At 42.6% G+C, this 17,903-nt stretch overlaps 1 protein-coding gene across 1 annotated transcript; it reads right to left on the minus strand.

Annotated features, from left to right (window-relative positions):
• Positions 1–9,330: 9,330 nt before the first annotated feature.
• Positions 9,331–10,278, minus strand: LOC108796044 (P2Y purinoceptor 2-like). The gene has a single exon (XM_018567422.1). The coding sequence runs from the start codon at positions 10,264–10,266 to the stop codon at positions 9,331–9,333; it is 936 nt and encodes a 311-aa protein (XP_018422924.1). The 5' UTR covers positions 10,267–10,278.
• Between the last annotated feature and the right edge of the window lie 7,625 nt (positions 10,279–17,903).

Genomic DNA, 17,903 nt, shown 5'->3' on the forward strand with positions numbered 1-17,903 from the left:
TCCCACGGTGTCTGCATGCGGGTGCACGCGTCCATAGACTTACCTTGTGTCTCTCCTCGTCTCCTGTCTGAAAATCTGAACTCCGCGTGTGCCTGTCCCAAGATGCTTTGCGGCCACCCCAGATTTTTAAGATTTTCGGACGGGAGTGCGTGGCGGAAACACAGGTAAGTTTTAACCTCTTTTTTTAAAAACGTTTTTGCATATATCTACTGCTTGCTAGCCTTTTCTCTATATTTCCAAAAAAACGGAGGGTTTAATAACCCTTTAATAATTATAATTAGTATTATGAAATAGAATTGTGTTTGCTTGTGTGCTGTGAAGTTTTGAATTTCTTCAAGATTATACTGTTCTGTATATTCAGAGAACACACTGTAAGGTATTATTGTAATTTGTAACATTCACCTGAAAAGTATTTTTTGAGGTGTCTCTTATAATTTTTCTCAGCTCTTCGATTTCCAAATTTTTTTTTTTATTGCGTTCCATATCAAAATTCCTTTAGTGGCTCGCTGTATATCAGACAATTTATTTAGCATCCTACCAAAACAACTGCTAAGATAAAAGAATGTCATGTACTGTCTTATTCACTCAACGCACACTTGAATCTTCAGTTTGAATCATTCTAGGTCAGTGGTTCTCAAGCTTTCTAGGGCCGGGACCCCTTGGTACCATTTGCCAAGTTGTGGTGACCCCCAACGGTAAAATTTAGGGATGACTTGGCTGCTGCAGCGACATCTGGCAGCGTGGCGGGAGAACTGACACTGCTGCGCTAGGAGAGGGCTGAGGAGGACTCTCACCTAGCACAGCAGAAATCACACAGCGACCCACAGGTTGAGAACCACTGCTTAAAGGAGACAACGAATCACAGAGGAATACAACAAATCACAGCAATAGTCCATTATACTATAATGTTCTATTGCTGGGGTTTGTAGTCCTCTGTAGCTGCTGGTATTCTGTGTTGCGCTGTAGTATTTATTATTGCTGGGATTTGTAGTCCTCTGTAGCTGCCAGTATTCTGCAGTGTGCTGTATAATGATTATACGGCGCAACTCAGAATAACACCTGCTATAGAGAAATACAGCAAATCGCAGCAATAGTACATTATACTATAATGTACAATTGCTGGGATTTGTAGTCCTCTGTAGCTGCTGGTATTCTGCATTGCGCCGTGTATAATGTACTATTGCTGGGCACATTGTACCATGAGCTGTAGAGGACTACAAATCCCACTACCCCAGCAATACATTAATGCAGCACCATGTGGGGGGAGTGCAGATTGTGAGAGATAGGGAGTAGAAAGCACAATCTTTTTGGTAGCTGCACTGTGGAAATAACCGCGTTGTACGCGTCAGAATAAAAAAAAAAACACCATAGGAATGCGTAGCTAGATTCCTATTGGCTATTTCACTTTGTAATAGCCAATAGCAAACTAGCTATTGCACCCGCCCTCAGCTGCTGTCAATCACTAGAAGGGGACCTGATGGAGAACTTCAGGTCCCCCTCTGCTGAACTATACATTTTTATTAAAATCAAAAGAGCGTGTACAAGTTGCATGAAAAGCACAATGCACAATATTTTTCATTTGAAAACACTTTTACATGGGTAAGGTACAAATTGGATGGAGCAAAGTCAAACAGAAATAGGGGCAATGTCAAGAGGGAAGTAAGATATTGCTATGTGATAGACAAGGTGGATTTTCTCTCCCTTTTATTCGTGTGTGTATATCAGGGGTCTTAAAGAACCGACCCGCAGGCCACTTGCAGCCTGCGAACCAGTACTATGTGGCCCGCAGCCAGCTGACAAATCAGGCACATGGTCATGGACCGCGTACCTGGCTTGCATGAGCGCATAGCTGCAGCTGGCTGTGTGCTCAGTTCCTTTCGGCCAGAACTCTGAGCTCCGGCTGAAAGGATGGATTAGTTTAGTCTGCACCAGACCTTACTAATCACCACTGGATCACCAGGGAATGATGTGCTTCCACGCCTCCTCCCTGCAAAAATGTAAGCAGGTGAGGAGGCTCTTTGTTCTATTTTTTGTGTGGGGGGGGAGTATATTGTTTTATGCATATGGGGGTAGTGAACAGGGGGAGCATATTATTTTGTGTGGTGGGGCGCGGAATGGGGGGAGCATATTCACACCTGTATGTTTAGGTGCGATTAGGAATTTCTGTGTCTGGAACTTGCATTTTCCTGCAGCCGGAATCCCTAATCTGGCATTTACAAGCGGCAGCTGTCACCCATTCAAGCTAATGATCAGGTCACAACCGCTGCATGTAAACGCCTGCACAATGCATGCAATGGTATGTGATATGATTTCATGAGGTTAGGAATCATTCTACCTGGACACATCAATCGTGCATCCAGGGATAATGACTAATTCCTAACCATTCAGTGGCTGTCACCTGATCATTAACTTGAAGGAGTGACAGCTGCCGCTTGTAAACACCAGATTAGGGATTCCTGTGCAGGAAAACACAAATTCCTGACGCAAGAATCCCTAATTGCACCTAAACTTACAGATGTGAATGGGGCCTTATTGTACATATCAGTGTTTATATTTCTGGTTGTGGGGGGTTTTGTATATTTCCGTTTGTGTGTATTTCTATGTGTGCGTATCTCTGTGTGTGTGAAGTATGTAATTTGGCAAGCAGCCTCCATGGGAGAAAAAAATCTGTCCAGTGGCCCCCCCGAGTGAATTGAGTTTGAGACCCCTGGTGTATATGGTTGTGAGCTTTTATTTAAAGTGACATTAAAGGAGAACTATGGGGTCAGTGTTTTTCCCCATAGTTCTCCTTAGGGTAACGGGAGGACACAAACTAGCGTCCTCCCGTTACCCTAAGCTCAGGAGCTGTAGCTCGCGGTATACTGCGACGCCGCAGCCAGAGCGGATCCCGACCTGAACGTCGGGATCCGCCCAGCTGCGTGAGTGACAGCTGGCTCTGCCTATCTAGAGGCAGAGCCAGCTGTACCCGCCCCCTCCCCCGTCCGTTCTGCCAGTCAGCACTGGAGGATCGGAACGGGGAGAGGGGAATCCCTCTCCACTCTATATGGTCAAGCTTCAAGTTGTTGATTTCAATGTATTCGCCAACCCAAGACCATGTATATTAATCGATAGAGGTTTATCTATAAGGGTTTGATCTTCAGTCAGTCCCATCAAATATGATTAAGGGTGACCCCCTCACTTTGTAATGTAGACTTGATGTATCAGGGTGGTATTTCACCAACATCTGAAGGATCATATACCATCATAATTTTAATTCCTTGTTAGTTTTCTCAAGTGATAAATTAAAGGAGAACTATGGGGTTAGGGACTTTCCCCATAGTTCTCCTTAGAGTAACGGGCGGACACAAACTAGCGTCCTCCCGTCACACTAAGCTCAGTATACCGCGAGCTTCAGCGCCGCAGCTGAAGCGGATCCCGACAATTATGTCTGGATCCGCCCAGCCGCGTGAGTGACAGCTGGCTCTGCCTATCTAGAGGCAGAGCCAGCTGTACCCGCCCCCTCCCCCGTCCGTTCCGCCAGTCAGCGCTGGAGGATCGGAGCGGGGAATCCAGTCCCTCCCCTGTCACGGCAGAGAGCCGTGACAGGATCGAGAAGTGAGCGAACGCCTGTATGTGTTCACTCACTTCCCGATCTACTGAGCCGAACTGTGACAGTTTCATTGTCACACGTCGGCTAGAACTAGGAGGTGAGTGAAAAGCACTCACCTCATAGTTCTCCTTTAATCCATGCACAATGGGGCCTCATATTTGGAGTCATTGCTCCCTTTGAAGGTGGGAGCCAACTTGGTTGATGGCGATGCTCCTATTTAGTAAGATATTCAGGTGGGCAATTGTAGTCTCACTCCAGAATTGAGAATTATAATAGAGTCAAGGTTCCATTACCGAGTGTTGTGCTGCCTGTAGGCGATCCCTTAAGACTCATCTCTTCAGGGAAGCCTATCCCACCTCAACCTAACCACTCAACTATCACATTCTCAAACAATTCATCCCCACACAGCCACCTAAAAAATAATATTGCACGACACTAATGCACTTTTTCCTTCTTTGTTTTTGTTTGCTACAGTGCCCACCAAAAATTTAAATATCTGATTTTGGTGGATTTCGTCTTTTTTTTTTCAAAATGACTCACCGTCTTTTAATAAGACATGAATAGATTTTTGATGGAAATGATGACGCGTGCCTTCTGTTTTTATGTCTCTGTCAAAGTTATTTTTCACTATGTAATAATTTTTAATAAAATCTTAATTTTGCAAATACACATTTAAAACTTGGTGCTTCTTTTACACTTAGTTTGCAAACCATGCATACCGGGCACAGAGAGCTTTCGTCTCATTTAAAAGCAATGAGCTGCTTAAATCAGTTTGCAACCATGTCTTTAACCACTTCAAGACCAGGTGTTTAGACCCCCTTCCAGGCCAGGCCATTTTAAGGGTGCGTGTCTGAGCGGACGTCTAGAGACGCCCGCCAGATCGAGAGAGCTCCTGGCCGGCCGTTTTTTTACTACGGCCGGCCGGAGGTAGTTAAAGGAGAACTATGGAGTAAGTGTTTTTCCCCATAGTTCTCCTGACGGTCATGGGAGGACATAAACTAGCGCCCTCCCGTTACCCAAAGCTGAGTATATCATGAGCTACAGCTCGCGGTATACTGAGACCGCCGCAGCCGGGACGGATCCCGACATTACTGTCGAGATCCACCCAGCTGCATGAGTGACATCAGGCTCTGCTAATCTAGAGGCAGAGCCAGCTGTACCCTCCCCCTCCCCCGTCCGTTCCTCCAGTCAACGATGGAGGATAGGAGTGGGGAGGGGAGAATCCCTGCAGGGAGCCGTGAGTGACAGTAAGAAAGCAACATTGGTAGCCCCATGGGGAAAAAAAAAGGGACATGACACTTGCAATACATTTCTTGCACCAGTAGGTGGCAGTAGTTTATTTAAGGCCACTGCACCTAACGTCATACCAGGACATGCGAAAGTATTGTAGGTCATTTTAGGACTCAATAAAACTAAATTACAATTTTACGCCTGCCAGGTGGTATTTAACATTTACAATTATAAGTTTACCAGGCCTAAAGGTAACAGAGATAAAGTTTTATTTCTGGTGAGATAATCTTCCTACAGATATCTCAATCTTGTGATACTGCGGATGACTCATGCAAGCCTAAAATGGCATAAAACAGAAAAATATTCCTAATAAGGCAACAAAAAGTTAATACATTGTCATTTTGGTATTTAATGTTTATGAATGCAGCCATAAGGTATTTTGGTAATTTTTTTAGATTATTAATCATGCTAAAGTGATAAAAAAAGTCAAACGGTTTTTTTCCTTTACATTTTATTGATCTTTAAGAATAAACATTACAAAATACAGAAAATCCTTTCTTGATTTCCCTTACGCATACACTCTAACAATATCCTTTCACATTTACATATAAACCATCTATACATTTCAATCCATGAAACCCCTCCTATGGAGGGACGGTCTCTCATCTCTCCTTCCAACTAAAATCTACATATCCCCCACCCAAAAAAAGAGGAATGCATTATGATGAAAGGATGATATAACAACCTTTTTTTTAAGAGCAGCATTTTAATATTTTGGTTTTTGTTATCATAATTGCACGTGTTTATGTCTAATCATTTATAATAAAGAGAAAATACTTATAATAAATTAGAATTGCTTCGGGCATCTCAAGTATTGGAGGGCTATGTTTTGGGAAATAATTTGATATTTGAGTTTAGACCCATTTAGGTAATTAAATGTGTGTTTAATATTTTTGGATTATAACTTTGGCATTCGCACTGTCCCATAGCCCTTTAAAAATGTAAAAAAAAATCCTTTGCTGGCCAATGTATATTTGTTTAATCTGGATTCATTATTGAAAACAAAGTTTAATAACACTTTAATTGTCACTAAACATAAATTGAAAATAATTTTACATGGACAAAATGTAATTCTGTTAATAGATAAATAAGTAAATAGCATGATTAGATTGCCCGTTTTATGTTATTATAATAACTAGGCTTGCACTGAAATAGAATTTTTACACCAAAACTGAAAATAGAAACTTTGTCAGGCGAAACCGAACCCAAAGATGACATTTATTTTTCCAACCTTTTTACATTTTTAAAACATGTTACGTTTTAAAATTATTTTATTTTTTTTTTATTTTTTTTTTACTTTACTGTGGGAGGCTCTGGGAAAATATCAGGGGTCTAAACAGACCCCTAATATTCCCCTTTTAAAATAGAAAAATAGCTTTAGGACATCGAGTCCTAAATCTCTTTTTCTGCAGCCCCAGTTGTGAATAAACAGGATGCCTCTATACTGAGTGCTCCTGTCCATTCATCGGAAGCCTCTATACTGAGTGCTCCTGTCCATTCATAAATTGTGGAGATAGTATCAGTTACTATGTCCACAATAATGAATGAACAGGAAGTGATGTTGAGCACTTCCTGTTTATTCATAACTGGGCACAGAGTATACATGCCCTTAGCAAATCCCAATGTGTACCGGCATTTTACTGAATGCTTCAGTATAGAAGCATTCAGCAAAAGCCGAAAGCTGCCTTTTTCAGGCTTCTGATCCTTGTGGCAACCAGCCAAAATGATCAGAAGTCTTTAGTAGCATCTGATTCTAACATGGAACAGTGCATGTCAGGATCTGTGTCACTAAGGTTATCATTGGTTGTCCCTAAGTTTGGGGCAGCCTAATAATAATCAGTTTAAATTATGAAGCAGACATAAATACATTCATTCACAATGACTGCTTGATATAATTCAAAAGCCAGTAAAAACACTGGCTTGTCATGTCGTCCATCCCCCCCCTTCCCTTCTCTCCCTGTCAGCAATAGTTCACAGAGAGAGAAGTTAATATGTGTGAAATAATAACAATACATTTAAAAAATTAAATTATATATATAAATATATTTTTATACTATCATTATTAAAAAAAATTAATCCCTCACAATGAAAATCTGCAGCTGAGCTAAATCTTTTATTTAACCCCCTCCTGACAGCGATGTTCAAAGTATGTCGCTGTCAATAAGTGCGACACTTAGTGGCAGTGACATTATATGCCACCTGTCTAAACTGGTGAACACTTTTAGGGGGGGGAAATTGTGGAAAAATGTTTTTTTTAAGTTTTCTCCTAATTTTTTAAAATATTTTGTAAAAAATTTAAAAAGTGAGTCAGTCATTAACGAACAGAAACTGAAAAAAAACACCAAAAAGCTCGGTCATGAAGGGGTTAAAAGGATAAGTTAGGAGGAAATTGTATTGCAGAGATGTACTGATTCTTTTTTTGTCCCCTTTGCCGTGACATATACTGAGCATCTCAGAACAATATTATGGGTGACATCAAACCTTTACAGATCATAACAATGTTAAAGCTCGCACATACAAAGGGAAAGAACCAAACTGATAGCAGAAGCAGGGATTTATTCATATGACGGTCGGGTGACATCATAATACCCTAAAAATACACTAGGACCTTTTATAAGTGCAAAAACAAAGCCAGTGTCCCCACCCGCCCCTCTTTGAAACACAATGCTTGGACCTTATATAGAAATGTCAGACTGGGATATATTTTAAACCACAGACAAATAGTTTTAAAGTTAAACTCCAGGCAAGCAGTTATATACACATCTGAAATATATACACATGAACCATTTTACCTTCCGCAGGATTTGTAATTTTATTCAGCATGATATTCATTCCAGGCAGGGGCGTAACTAGAAATCACAGGGCCCCATAGCAAAATTTTGTATGGGGCCCTATGAATTCTAGTTATTCCACTTGCAGAGCCCACCTGATATCCCAAACAGCCCACCTGAGGGTGACCCTGCAGAGCCCACCATAGACTCTATATAGTGGGCTCTGCAGGGTCCCAGATGGGCTGCACACCTCTTACCTGTCAGCGCTGTCCGCCTCCTGTGGTCGCCGGGCCCCGCCTTCTCTTCCGTCCCCGAGCCCCGCCTCCTCTTCTATCGACTGGCCCTGCCTTCTCTTAGGTCACTGGCTAGTGATGTAAGAGGAGGCGGGGTTGCTCTTAGGCGGGCCCCGCCTCCTCCTTCACTGCGAACGCCGGCCTCTTCTGCCGCAGCTGCTGGCTGTCACTGACACAGCTCCGCAGCGGCTGTGGAGGGGAAACGCGCCGCCGCCGCTCCACACATCACTGACAGGTTGTCAGAGATCTTCACAGCCATAGCGACCCAGGTGGCCCACACAGCATCAGAGGGATGCCCTGGCCGGGCCCCCCTGTGCCCGGGCCCCATAGCGGCCGCCTGGGTCGCTATGGCAATTGTTACGCCACTGATTCCAGGGACTCCTACCAGACAGCATAAAAGAGCAACAGCATATTCTCTATTTTAGTTTTGTTGCAGCAGGAAGCACAGGGGGGCCCAGGCCAGGACGAGGAACAAAGGGGTCCCCCTGAAGCCGTGCGGGCCGCTATGGTATCTCAGGCTACTGGCTGTCACTGGCGGCTGTGAGGAGGAACGCGACAGAGGAGGAGGCAGGGCCCGCCAGTGACCGTGGAGGAGGAGGCGGGGCTCGGCTGTGGAGGAGGCTGACAGCAGATCGGGGCTGACAGGTAAGGGGTGTGACCAGCCCCATCTCTGACCCTGCAGAGCCTGATAAATGTCCCCACCCTCTCGAGCTAAAAGCCCAATATCATTTTTTTTTAAACACATTAAAAGCCCCAATCTGTGGTCCCATGGCTCACTGGGTCTCAAGTCTTCTTTCTTCTGGACTGCAGATTAGGACTGCCCAGGTAGCTGCTTGGGTCAAGTGGAAACATTGCATTGGCTGTCTAGCGGTGGGGTCTTCTCCAGAACACTGCATCGGTGTGATGACATCACAACGAGAGGAAGCAATAAGACTTGCTAGTGGTCAGCATGGACTGCTGCACTGGATCATTGCCCCTTCCTTGTAGAGGTGCCCAGAGATAGACTTTAATGATCCTTCTAAGTAATAATTATAGAGATAAAATGGTACTTTTATCTGCCTGGAGTTCAGCTTTAGGCATGGCCCTTATTGATGAATAATAGGGATGCACCGATACTAGTATTGGTATCGGTGCAGATACAGAGTATTTGGGCGAATACTCGTACTCGCCCAAATACTCCGATGCCTAGCCCGATACCCGAGCTTCCGGTATGAGGAACCCAGGCAGCGAGTCATTACACCTTCCTGATTGGCAGGAATTGTACTTGTTACGAAAAAACGGTATCTGTGCATCCCTAATTAATAGCATAACACAAGTCACGTCAGAGCAGTTCATTTTGGGCCACCAAAAAATATTATTTATTGTGACAGTCTCTAAGTCAACCCTTTTAGTTTCTCCTTCTGTTCCTGACTACTAGGCGGAACCTCCAAACCAAAAAGTACAACACGGGGTCGATGCAGCTATTGAGGCTGGCTAAAGGTCGCGTGGATTTGTAGGCTGCGTTGACGGCATCTAATGTAGGACAGGGGGCCGTGTCCACCTTGCGGAAGTAGTAGTAGAGTGTACGGGTGATGTGGAATGGCAAGAAGCAGGTGATGAAAACCACAAGGACCGTGATAATCATTTTGACCGACTTCCTCTTGAATTTGGACACCTGTGAGGCGGGCACTGCTGGCGTTACAAGCACGTAAATCATGAAGCAGTTGCAAATTAGGAGGATGGCAAAGGGGACGCAAAAGAGCAAAACCATTGTCACCGTATTGTAAACAACAAACTGGTCATAGAGATCAACGTTCGCTGTGTCGTGGCAGATTGTGGAGTTATCTATATGGCTGGTGGACACAAAATACAGTATTGGTGACTGAATGCTAACAATGGCCACCCAAATAGTAATGGAGGCAATCCGGGCGTATCGAATTTGGCCCCATTGTAGAAAGCGGATGGGGTAACACACCGCCAGGAAGCGGTAGAAACTAATGCAGAGGAGGAAGAGGATGCTGCAGTACAGGCTGGTGTAGAAGAGGAAGCGGACTATCTTGCAGAGCGGTTCGGAGAAGGGCCAATCGTTGGCTTTGGAGTAATAGTAGGCCAGCAGAGGAAGGGACAAGACATAGAGGAGGTCTGACAGAGCCAGGTTGAACATGAAAATGGTGACCACCTTCCATGGCCTGATCTGGAAGATGAAAATGTACAGGGCGATGGCATTGAGGATGAAGCCAAGTACAAACACAATCGAATAGGCCACAGGCAAAAGGATGTACTTGAAGTCTTCTTCAAATATACATCTGTAGGGCGAATTCTCTTCCTCTGAGGTGTCACCCATTGAGTAAACCAAAGGACTGCAACAATAAAAGAGAAAAAAATACACATAAAAAATACAATAGGAATTAAAGCCCAATACCAGTAGATTCTTTAAATTTTTCGTTTTGGATAGAGTGGGCAAGAATTTCGGCCTGTGTCAGGTATGGCCATCTGTGTCCCTATTGGGGAAATTTCCCCTTTGGTAATGTGTTACTGGCCTGGTGAGCTGCAATATATAACATTTTTGTTCCAGGGGTTTAGATATATTTTATGTACTCTCTGTGCCCCCTATTTCTTGCACAGGCGTCACAGGGACAGCAAGTGAGGGAAAATTTCTCCAATTAGGAACATCCTCAAGGCTGCAGGTGATAATAGTAAGTGGCTCCCTGGTGTTTGGTTCATTTGATATACACTTACAGTATGGTTGCCACCTGTCCAGGATTCACCCAGACAGTCTGGGTTTTGAATGCTGTGTCCAGGTTTCATGGCAACTGAAAGCCGGACACACCCAAACAGGGGCAACCAAAATGAAGATAGGGGCTACTGGCCCCCCACTGAAATTAGGCTCGACTGTGATATTTACATATGAATTAGTGGCACTATTTACATATGAATAAGCCACATCTCATTGATATGTAAATATCGTGGTTCATTGATATGCAAATTCTGCATCCCCTTGCTGGTCAGTGTATATACCTCCGTTACATTGCTGGCCAGTGTATGTACCTCTGTTATATTGGCGGCCACTGAGAATACCTCCGTTACATTGGCAGTCAGTGTAAGGCTTCCTAATTAATTCTCTCCTTGCTCTCTCTCCTGGCTGTCTCCTGTATATTCTCACAAAAAAATTCCACGCAGCACTAGAGTGTTCAGGTTTCACTGAGTGGAACATATACTAGAAGCTTCTAGTTCTGACTGGTTTGGTATAAAACAACATGATATCAAATGGTGAACTCCCCTTAAACCAACCTTTGTCTAGCTTTACAGGTCTCTGGATTGACTGTCACCTCCAATTTCCTTTCTTCTTTCCTTGCCTTCCATCCTTTCCATTCGTTTTCAGGCAGGACCTCTGAGTATGGACTTGGTTGTCACCTCCGCAGGGCTTACATCAATAATGACACAATAGGTCTGTGGGCTAAAGTACAAGAAAAGTGCACTGTGAGTTTTGTAGAGTAAACATTTCCAAAACGGTCAATATATTATCTGCAACTTTTTAGCATACTTATCCATCACAGTAACTAGATTTGGTACTTCTTTGGCCCTTCATGCCTGGAGCCTTTAGTTGTACTTTAACCAGTTGACATCCGCGGTGTTAAACCCCCTTCCCATCCAGGCCATATTTAAATTCAAACTAATGCTACATGTACTGTCAGCAGCTAAACGCACAATAGCCAGCGCTTGGATGTCACAATCCTTAAGCTTATCAGAAGTTAAGAATAAAGTACATTGGACGTTTTATAATGAGAAGCTCTGCACGCATGCAGGACTCCATGCCTAAATTTCAGAAAATCTGGGACCCGTGGGTTACCCACTTCCTCCCTCCATCCTTTGATCGGCAGCTTTTGTCACTTTAATGATAGGTTGTCTCAAATATACCCGAATATACCTACATCAAATTTAGACGTCATCATGGAAGCCTGCAGGAAGCGCTCTTCTTTTCCCCTCTCCCCCGCTCTTTCGCCTACCCACTGTTTCCCCCTCTTTGCTCAGTTCTTCCAGACCAACCTTATGATCCGCTGGATCTTTTCGTTTCGTTGAGCTCTACGGGCTGTCCCAGGACTGTCAGTTCAGTTTTATTACACTTTTGAATGTACATGCAAAAGACCTTAATGTATGCATATGTTTATGTAAATGCTTATGTATCAATGTTACATCTTTTTATTTCTTTGCAAAAAGTCAAAAAATCAATAAAATACTTTGAAAAGTAAAAGAAAGAAATTAACTTGATAAATATTGAATCTATTAGGAAGTAATTTTACCAAATGATATTTAAATTTTGTCCGGAGTAATCCCTAATTATGTAATGTTCTCTCTAATGACTGGCCAACCCAGATTTTCATCTTCTGTGCCATGTATTGCCTCATGGTTCGTGTGTCCTCGTGAATAACATCTACACCCAGCTCTACTAAAAATGGCATAATTCAGACTTACTATTTATAGACCGATGTTACTCTCATGATCATGCTAAATGTTTTAATTATGTGCTCAGAAAGGTTTTCCTGTCTTATGGGATATTGGTGTATAGTGAGTACACCATGTGACTTTAATTATAGTACCAACCCACCCCTGACCTCATGATACTAATGCATTGAGGTGTGCAGTATGTATTGCCAAATCTTTTGTGTTTTGTATAGAGCAGGGAGGGATTAAAACCTCTTTCATTTTAATAAATGCTGTCCATGTCCTCTACAATATGAAGGGAATTGCCCTCCTAGACACAGTGGCGGACCTAAGGGACAAAGGGCTAAGGTTGTTACTCAGGAACAGGTTTCCCTATTGGGAGATTTACACTCAGCTCTAGTTCTGGATACATCTGTAAAATTTTGGATTTCCCTTCATTATATCTGACAATGATCTACAAGACTAATAGAAGGGGTCATTCTACCTAGCAGGACACAAAATGCAATAAAAGCCTGACTGGTAGTCTATCCCTTCCCTACTCTATCCAAAACAAAAGAAAAGAGTTTTGGGTATGCACACACTTTTATACATGCAAATGTACTCTGTGTTACTCTAGGCATCAGTGCTCTGGACTGCTTTCAGCAACTGGTCTCGTGGTCTTTGCCAAATGGGAGGATCAGTGTTTGAGCAGAGATGCTGATTGGTCAGTTCTGCATGAACACAGAGGCGAATATAAAGGAAACAGCAACTATGGCAAGCATTGTAATTGTGCCCAAAATTTCCCAAAATGGACACCTATGTTATAGATCAATTTACCATAAAATCAACTCAAAAATGCAAGTCAGACTCGCATCAGAGTCTCCAAAGATCCCCTTACATCAGAGTCTCCAGGGTCCCTCTTTATATCAGCGTCCCCAGAGACCCTCTTTACATGTTTACATCAGAGTCCTAAGAACGTGGACGAAAGAGGGGACTCTGGTGTAATGGTGGACGCTGATGGGGGAATCTGATGTAAGCACCCCAGAGTCCCCCTTTGCATTAAAATTCCCAGAGTTCCCCATTACATTAGAGTTTCCAGAGTCCCCCCTTATATCACTGTCCCTAGAGACCCCCTTTAATATCCAAGTCCTAAGGTCCTGGGGAACTCTGATATAAGGGGGACTTATATTAGACTCCCCAGAGTTCCCCCTTATTCCATAGTCTGGGTTCCCCCTTATTTGTTCACTAACTTGGGTAGCACTGACTGCGGAAAGGGCGGGGACTGGGGAGGCAGCAGTCATTGGTTAGCTGCTAGGACGCCAGGCGCTCCTAGCAACTAACTAGCAGCGGGTTGAATAATGACAGCGGCAGTCCGCTGTCATTATACAACTTCTTGGCTACTGGTGGCTGTTTGCTAGGATGCCAGTTTCTATGAATGTTTCTATGAAAATCTAGCAGTGTATGGCCTGCTTAAGTGAGGCTGTGGTATGCGTAGGAGACCTTGGGGCCATCAAAGGCTTTGCTTCATTTAGAGATTATCATCCTTGCCGGAAGCATTCCAGCAAGCAAAATTGTTTAAAGACCTAGGGCCTATTTATAACTGATTCGCAGAACCATTCACCCTATGAATCCCTTTGAATGGAGCAAAGGAGCATTGGAAATAAGTGCTTCTCAGCTCAGCTACATTACATACCTTTGACCTGAAAATATATCTAAGAACGTTTATTTTTTGCACCTATTCGCACAGAATGAATGTTTAGAAAGAATCGTAGGGCAAATGTCTCTGCATATTGGTTATAAATAGATCCGTTGGACTGTGTTTCAATAATTCAGTTGTTTTCTACTAAATTACACCTATTCATTATTACAAAAATATTACTTATTACAATAATACATTTATTCCAAAGGATATACAGAAATCAAAGCATCATCATGACGGTGTGCAAACAAACATTCTTAGAAGGAGATAAACGTATGTAATGTAATGAAACAGTATATTATCATTTTTTATTATGTTTTTTTTTTTTTTGGGCTGCATCAGTACATTATAAATCAACACTCTACAGTTGAAGGAAGAATTGCAAGGCATTGTTCACTGAGGAATGGGATTACATTGTGTGTGATGGTTAGCTGAAGTTGAAGTTCTCTGATAAAGGCAATGGGGGGAATTTATCAAAACTGGAGAAGACAAAATCTAGAGCAGTTACCCGTGGCCACCAACCAGCTCAGGTAAGATTTTAAAATGAGAGAGAGAGAGAAGCTGATTGGTTGCAGTGCAAATCTGCTCCAGTTTTGATAAATTCCCCCTTTGGGCGTTATTAAATATCCAAGCCTAGGCTGAACATGCATTAATAAAACACACATGAATGTAAATTGGTTTTCATATTACATGTTGTTGTCTGGATATTCCTGAAGTGCTTTTAATATCTGAAGGTGTGTAATAGTATGAATATGAGCCGGGGTGACAGTCATAGGATGATAACATTGTACATTGCTGATTATTCTCTTCCAGGCTGTCTGCCAGCTGAAAGGTTTGATCGTCTCATTAATATCAATCTTTGGATCTGCCAATCTCAACATTGTATAAACAAATATGCTTTAGGGCAAACCCTATGAGAAACCTTTGATAACCCATCACACAGGTCTGTGAATGTGGTGTCCTCAGTTTATCCTGGCTACAAACATGACAATTTTATAAAGCAGAGGTTGGCAACCTTGGCACTTCAGCTGTTGTTGAACTACAACTCCCATAATGTATTGCAAGACTCTGACAGCCACAGGTAGGGCTCCCACAGGCAGAGGCATGATGAGATTTTTCCTTTCACCGCAGCTGGAGTGTCTGGGTTGCTTACTACTGTGATAGAGTGATGAAACTTTTGATTCCACACCAGGAATTGCAAATACGATGACCAGAAATGAAGCAATCTATTACCCACGAGTTGAAGCAACTACCTACATTTAGTAGATTGGGTAGGTGAACCTCGGCAATACAGTGACAGCTTTAATTCAGATATTTGAAAGATTGAACTGAGATGGAATAGAAACAAAGAGAAAAACGAAAGCAATTTCAGACTTTTCTGTCACATTCGAGCAGGGCAATTTTAATCCCACCTCCATGTGGTCATTTGAAACTACAATTTTATGTCCTGAACTGCTTTGCGATTTTGGCAAAAAATGGAATTGAAAGTTCAGTAGCTCCATCAAATTGACACATTTATGGCCAGCTGTCCAGCTGTTTTCTCTGGAACCCTGGAACCTAAAATACTCTTATGTAAATGGCAACTTCAGCTCAAAATTTGTATTGCAGGCCTGCCTCAGCATACCTCATTAACTTAATTTTAAGGTTGGCCATTCACTGATTTTCTTCTCATTCAGCCATCCGAAAAAACTCTTCATTCCCCTATCCATGGTAACAAATGGACGGGAGAATCCCCCCAACAGGTCCACACATTGGTCAAATTGTCCTGCTGACTCAAGCCAAAATTCAACCAGTCTATGGGCAGCCTAACTCTCATTAGAAAGAGTTCCTGGGGCAGACTCCAAGATGGTGGAATTTTATGTCCCCCTGGCCAGGGAATGCCTTGGAACAGATAAAGCTTCTGGTTCAACCAAACAAAGCATACACGGGCCTGCTCAACCTTCTTCCTCTAACTCATACCGGATAGGACAGCTGGAAATAAGGATGATGATGTTGCTGATGATGATAATAGGTATACTAAAATAGTAAATTTTTGGAATAATAATGCCACGTGTTTACAATTACCAACCGGGTGTGATAAAAAGATATGAAGATTTTTACTTCACAGCAGCTTCAATATTCTGTTGCAGAACAATACGTGCTAGACATGTAAGCTGCAGAAAAATTCAGTTTGGTTATTTTTGTTATTTCGGGATTCGGATCCGAAATTAAATTCGAGTTTCAAATGTGGACAAAATCCAAACTTTTGTTAGTTTGGTTGAGTTTACGAATATTAGTTGCGAATACCATATACAGATATTAATACTAAAGCTGAATCTCCTTGACCCGAATGGCATTCGGGAGCTCTCAAATGCCATTCGGGTATGCAAGCCTCAGCTTTAGTAATATATGTATATGGCTCCCAGACCCAAATGGCATTCGGAAGCTCCCGTATGCAATTCAGAAATTCGGATCCCGAATACCATTTGGGTCTGGGAGCCTCAGCTTTAGTAATATATGTACATGGCTCCCAGACCCGAATGGCATTAGGGAGCTTCCCAATGCAATTCAGAAATTCGGATCCCAAATGCCATTTGGGTCTGGAAGCCATATACATATATATACTAAAGCTGAGGCTCCCAGACCCAAATGGCATTAGGGAGCTCCGGTATGTAATTCGGAAATTCAGATCCCGAATGCCATTCGGGTCTGGGACCCTCAGCTTTAGTATTATATGTATATACTGTATATGGCTCCCATGTTGCTGTAAAGAACATTCATGTTCAGACCCATTTGGTTGCATTAAACTGAAAAGCACATCTGATTGGCCAGAAAAGTCACATGTCTGATTCAGTTTAGTTTTCGAATGAAATTAGGACGGGATCCGAAATTTGGATTTGGACACATTCAGGTGCATTGGGATTCTGAAAATTCGTCCAAATTTTGATTCACAACTAAACGGTCACCAGTACTAAGAAAAGATGTCCTTGAGTTGGAAAAAGTCCAGCGGAGGGCAACCAAACTAATTAGGGGTATGGAGGACCAGAGCTACGAGACAAGGCTACTAAATTTAAACATGTTCACATTGGAGGTGAGGAGATTAAGGGGGATATGATTTCCATGTACAAGATGTTCAATGGTGGCAGCAACATTAGCGATAAACTGTTTAAAATTAACTCCATTACAAAAACTAGAGGCCACCACCTAAAATTGGTGGGAAAAAAATTCCAGCACAAGGGGCGAAGGGGGTTCTTCACAGTAAGATCAGTTAGGGTCTGGAACTCACTGCCACAGGCGGTGATTTCAGCAAATAATGTGGAATTGTTCAAGAAACGTTTGGGCGATTTCTTAAGGGACTGTAATATACAGGGGTACGGGTACTCCTAGAATGAGATCCTAATAGGTTGGACTTGATGGACTAATGTCTTTATTCAACCTCAAATACTATGTAACTATGTAACTATGAATCGCACATGTTTAAAACGTGCTACAAGCCCTGATGAGGTGTTCAATCGCTAGTCCTAAAAGTATTATTCAACAGCAAGTGAATAAAGGAAAGTTTTGTTTTATTTCTTTCCATTGTATCTTTAGATATCTCAGCATTGTTGTGAAAATTCTGATTTATGTACATGATGCACTCCTAAATAGTGTGCTGACTTATATAAAATGTTTAGTTTAAATCAGTTCAATACATTCCAGGTGCATAAAAACCAAAGGTTTCCAATATTTTACAGTTTGTTTTCTTTCTAAAGAAGTTAAAGCCTGAGTAGAAAAGCCTGCCCCATGCCAGCAACTGCACAGAAGGGTCTGACATGCACCCTTCTGAGTCAGAGTCGGAGCTCCCCAATCAGCATGTCTGTGAAGGTTCTCATTCCTCCAGG

This window comes from Nanorana parkeri, unplaced genomic scaffold (genome assembly GCF_000935625.1).
Source record: "Nanorana parkeri isolate BGI_ZX_2015 unplaced genomic scaffold, ASM93562v1 scaffold1047, whole genome shotgun sequence".
Classification (NCBI taxonomy): domain Eukaryota; kingdom Metazoa; phylum Chordata; class Amphibia; order Anura; family Dicroglossidae; genus Nanorana; species Nanorana parkeri.

Excerpts from the sequence above, each read along its gene's own strand:
- LOC108796044 (XM_018567422.1), bottom strand. The coding sequence starts at position 10,266 with ATGGGTGACACCTCAGAGGAAGAGAATTCGCCCTACAGATGTATATTT.